This window comes from Aplysia californica, unplaced genomic scaffold (assembly GCF_000002075.1).
Source record: "Aplysia californica isolate F4 #8 unplaced genomic scaffold, AplCal3.0 scaffold00561, whole genome shotgun sequence".
Taxonomy (NCBI): domain Eukaryota; kingdom Metazoa; phylum Mollusca; class Gastropoda; order Aplysiida; family Aplysiidae; genus Aplysia; species Aplysia californica.
The window spans coordinates 248,788-253,099 of NW_004797831.1; the positions used below are offsets into that span (position 1 = coordinate 248,788).

General features: G+C 41.1%; 1 protein-coding gene across 1 annotated transcript in view; it reads right to left on the bottom strand.

The window, feature by feature from the left end:
- LOC101853965 (fibropellin-1-like) overlaps positions 1–4,312 on the bottom strand; it is an 89,935-nt gene that overhangs the window by 60,127 nt on the left and 25,496 nt on the right. The window contains exons 15-16 of the mRNA XM_035972033.1: positions 3,192–3,305; positions 1,659–1,772 (exon numbers count right to left, since the gene is read on the bottom strand). Coding sequence (XP_035827926.1) covers positions 1,659–1,772; positions 3,192–3,305 — 228 coding nt within the window. The remainder of the gene's footprint in view (positions 1–1,658; positions 1,773–3,191; positions 3,306–4,312) is intronic.

Below are 4,312 nucleotides of genomic sequence, written 5' to 3' on the forward strand. Positions count from 1 at the left end.
CCCCCCTTCCCCAATTCTCTTTCTTTTTCTTCCTAATCATCTTTCTTTCTCTTTCCACTTTCTCTCTTATTAGTTTTACTTACATTGCATTAACCAAGACGAAAATAAAAAATAAAAATATGGCCCTGCAATTTTGTTAAAAAATTATGATTTTTAACAGAAAACAAGTTACTTTCTTAGGAAAAATTATGCCATGTGAGTCCTTATTAAAAGAGCACACATTTCATCAGTCTATCTGAGTGTAAATTTAAAGAAGAGCTTGTCAGATGACATTTATTTTAAAGTTTAGTTCTTTAAACCCAGTACACTAAGGCAGTTATACAATATTTATTATGGATATGCATTTTCAGTCGCAGGTTTCTGTGCTCTTTTTAAAAATGAAATACCCATTTATTGTGCAGTCAAAAATTCGTGGCGCAATTTATCCTCAAATATCTTTTCAACGAGTGAATCGTTGTCATCAATACTTTGCACTGTAGTTTGTATCAATTTGTTTTAAGTTAATAATATTTTTCCACGACAATTGAGGCAAAATTTTAAAAAAAAAAAAATTCTCAAAACATGCGTTCAGTAAGCATAATAGAAAACCTGGTGAACTTGCTTTCTAAAGATATATTATTATATTTAAATATGTAGATACCACCCACTGGGATTTTTTGAATTACTGTTTATTAAGCGATTTTCTAGAAAACAGCTACCAGGTGTTTATAAAAGTATTGTCTTGTGAAGACAAATTGATGCAACTCATCTTCTGACAGACAACAGTAGGGGCGAAACTGGGATTTTCTTCATATCTATAAGGACGTTCTGAAGTCATGTCTCCCGTTCCTGCAAGAAGAGAGACAGCAGCGGGGGAAATAGTGTGACATCAACGTAAGCCTCGGGGCCACTGATTTCAGGCGTAAGTTTGAAGTATTGCCTTGTGGCAAACGATTGTGTGAAAGAAGACAACTTGCTGTTCACTGTAGACAAGGTGAAAGATCATGCTTGTTTCCCCTAGGTGCGATTTTAGACACACCTGTAGGCAGGTGCTGTGAGAGAGATATAGAAGGAGAGAGAGAGAGAGAGAGAGAGAGAGAGAGAGAGAGAGAGAGAGAGAGAGGGAGGGGGGGAGAAAGAAAGAAAGAAAGAAAGAAAGAAAGAAAGAAAGAAAGAGAGAGAGAGAGAGAGAGAGAGAGAGAAAGAGAGAGGCAGAGATAGAGAGGGGGGAAGACAGAGAGAATTATAGAGAGTCAAAGAGAGATATAGAAGGCGTGAGAGGGGAGAGAGAGAGATAGAAAGAGAGAGAGAGAGAAAGAGAGAAAGAGAGAGAGAGGGGGGCAGAGAGAAAGATAGAGAGTCAAAGAGAGATATAGAAGGAGTGAGAGGGGAGAGAGAGAGAGAGAGAGAAAGAGAGAGAGAGAGAGAGAGGGGGGTGGGGGTGGGGAGAAAGGTTTCTCTTTGACAAGTGGGGAGGAGTCGCAGAGAGATTAGATAAAAGTGATTCTGTAATGATTTGAAGCGCAAATACTAGCTTCTGGCATATGGTTATGGGAAAGGAGAAGACTGCTTGTATTTCACCGAAGCCAAAGCAAATTAATATTGAGCTCCCTTCTTCCAGAGATACGATCAGCAGATATATATGCCGGCAAGTGGGGAGGTGAGAGAGGACGTCCTACCTGTAGAGCATGTTTTGTCGGTGAAACCCGGCACACAGAGACACAGGAAGTTGTTGACCTGATCCACACACGTGCCGCCATTTTGACATGGACGTGAGGCACAGTCGTCTATGTCTGTGTGGGAGGAACATCGTTTTGTCCAAACCAGTCTGCGTTTATCAGCCGTTTTTGTTTGCCAACGCCAACTTTTACCACATTTAAGAGACTAAAACTTGTGTATCGGCCACGTTTGCCACATTTAAGAGGCTAAAACTTTCGGACATGCCACGTTTGCCACATTTAAGAGGCTAAAACTTTCGGACATGCCACGTTTGCCACATTTAAGAGGCTAAAACTTTCGGACAGGCCACTTTGCCACATTTAAGAGGCTAAAACTTTCGGACAGGCCACGTTTGCCACATTTAAGAGACTTAAATCTTTGTATCGACCACTTTTACCACATTCAAAAGGTTAAAACTTTCGCACCAGCCACTTTTGCCCCATTTAAGAGGCTAAAACTTTCGCACCGGTACCTGCTTGAATTTCCTAGCAAAGGCATGAAAAAGAACGCGTACCGCCACCCGCAGGATCCCCTCTGCCCACCACAATATTATCAAATATTAGTCACCCTCTGTTGTGCGGGTACCGCCCACCGCCCAGGTTGGCGGGCACTGGCCTAAAGTATCCACCTTGAAGTTAACCTATTAGTAAGTGGCGACATCTAATCTGGGACTGAGGTCAACACCTTAAAAAAATACAGATTGATCTTTGTGTCATTGGATTGTGAGACACCGAGCAATCAGAGCTACAAAAAGGTGTCTAGAAATATTATAACAAACACTACGTCTTCGACACTTAACCAACAAATGACCAAATAGCACAAAACTATTTTTGAGGAGTTAAGCTGAATAAACGCCAATGCTTGTTTAGATTTCATAAGTATTGTTATTTTGTTTTTATTGTTATGAGACAGAGAGGGAGGGAGGGAGGGAGAAAGAGAGAGAGAGAGAAAGAGAGAGAGAGAGAGAGAGAGAGAGAGAGAGAGGGGGTGGGGTGGGAGTGAATTGATTGATAAACCAGAGATAGACACAGACAGACACAACTATAACAAAGATCACTTTTTCCATAGTTCAGAAATTGTGATTATTTTGCGATTTGCTCGATTTTTAAGACTTCTTTTTGGTGAGAACAACTGTTAACAAACTCGTATTTTCCTAAAATCTTTCCACCCCACCGAACAACGTTTAATTAGCAGAAAACAACGTTAAAGAATAATGTCGGTCGATATTTTTACTAATTTCTTCTAATTGGTACATAGTGGCGTCGGTTAGGCTACCGGACTCGTAATCGTGAGATTGCGAGTTCGGGGGTTCGAGCCTCAGCTCGGTCCGACGTTGTGTCCTTGGGAAAGGCACTTTACACGAACTTCCCACTTGGCTCGGTCCTATCGGAGACGGACGTTAAACTAGGAGGTCCCGCCCCTTAAATAACCTAATAGTGTTGATAGGGGCGTTAAACATATACCATTTTTTAATTGGTACATGTGTCTCGTACCCGTGGAGCAGTTTTTGTCAGTGTACCCAGGCACACAAACACAGCGGTAGTCATTGACCTGGTCCACACAGGAGGCGCCGTTCTGACAGGGGTCCGGGCTGCAGTCATCTATGTCTAATGATAGAAGCAGGAACGAGTTGTCTCCCGTATTATGATATGTAGTAGAACCAAAGATAGTAAATAACAAGATGGGCCACTCAGCCAAAAATGTGTCCGCAGGAAGTATGCTCTTTGCTTCAGATGGCGCTGCAGTCTGTTTTGAAGCTCTCTTTCGTTTTTCCAGAAGCAGAAATAGAAATAGCACCTCCTTGCGTGCGCAGATCGACTGCTGTTCATCAGCAGTTCGGGTTTGTTCAGTACGAAGTTTTAGTTTTTTAAAATTTTAATGACCTCTAGCCTTTCATTCTAAAGTCAAATTAAACGAAGAAAACGGAAGATATTTTTTGTCAGCGTAACAATTTTTAAAAAGCGTTCTTCCGAAATTCATTAAAAAACTTGCTAGTTTCCCTTTGATTTTTTAAACTCAAGTAGGATAACTCTGTTCGCTAAAGGTGCGCTTTTGTGAAGAGGGCGCCACCGAATTTTGAGGACACTTTTTTAATTGGCTCAAAGAGAGAAGTGGCCCCTCTTGTTATGTAGACTCTTTGGTAGAACGTAGACAGGAAATGTATAGAAAGTAAATAACAAGTGACTTAAAACTCTTCCTTCTTGGTGTAGTTCGTGAGTTAATATAGTGTTCAATTGATCGTTTTTAAGCACAAGGCGGGGGCTATCCCCAAAAATGCTATTTTGAGAAAATCGAAGGTAAAATTTTTGCCCCTTTTTCAGTTTCTTTAAAAGACAAGGAGAGTATTCTCTGTAACCAAACAAACAGACACACCAGTGAAAGCAAACTTTTCCTATAGGTAGGGCAATGCCCACTTTTGGTATAGGTCAAGATTTCTGGAAACCCCCGAAAATTGGGTTAGCCAGCTTGTCCTTAAAATCGACCAATTTATCAACAATGAACTGACACAGAAACATGCTGTCTCCCATATGTAGCAGAACGAAGACAAGAACGAACATGAAGAGTGTGTGTGTGTGTGTGTGTGTGTGTGTGTGTGTGTGTGTGTGTGTGTGTG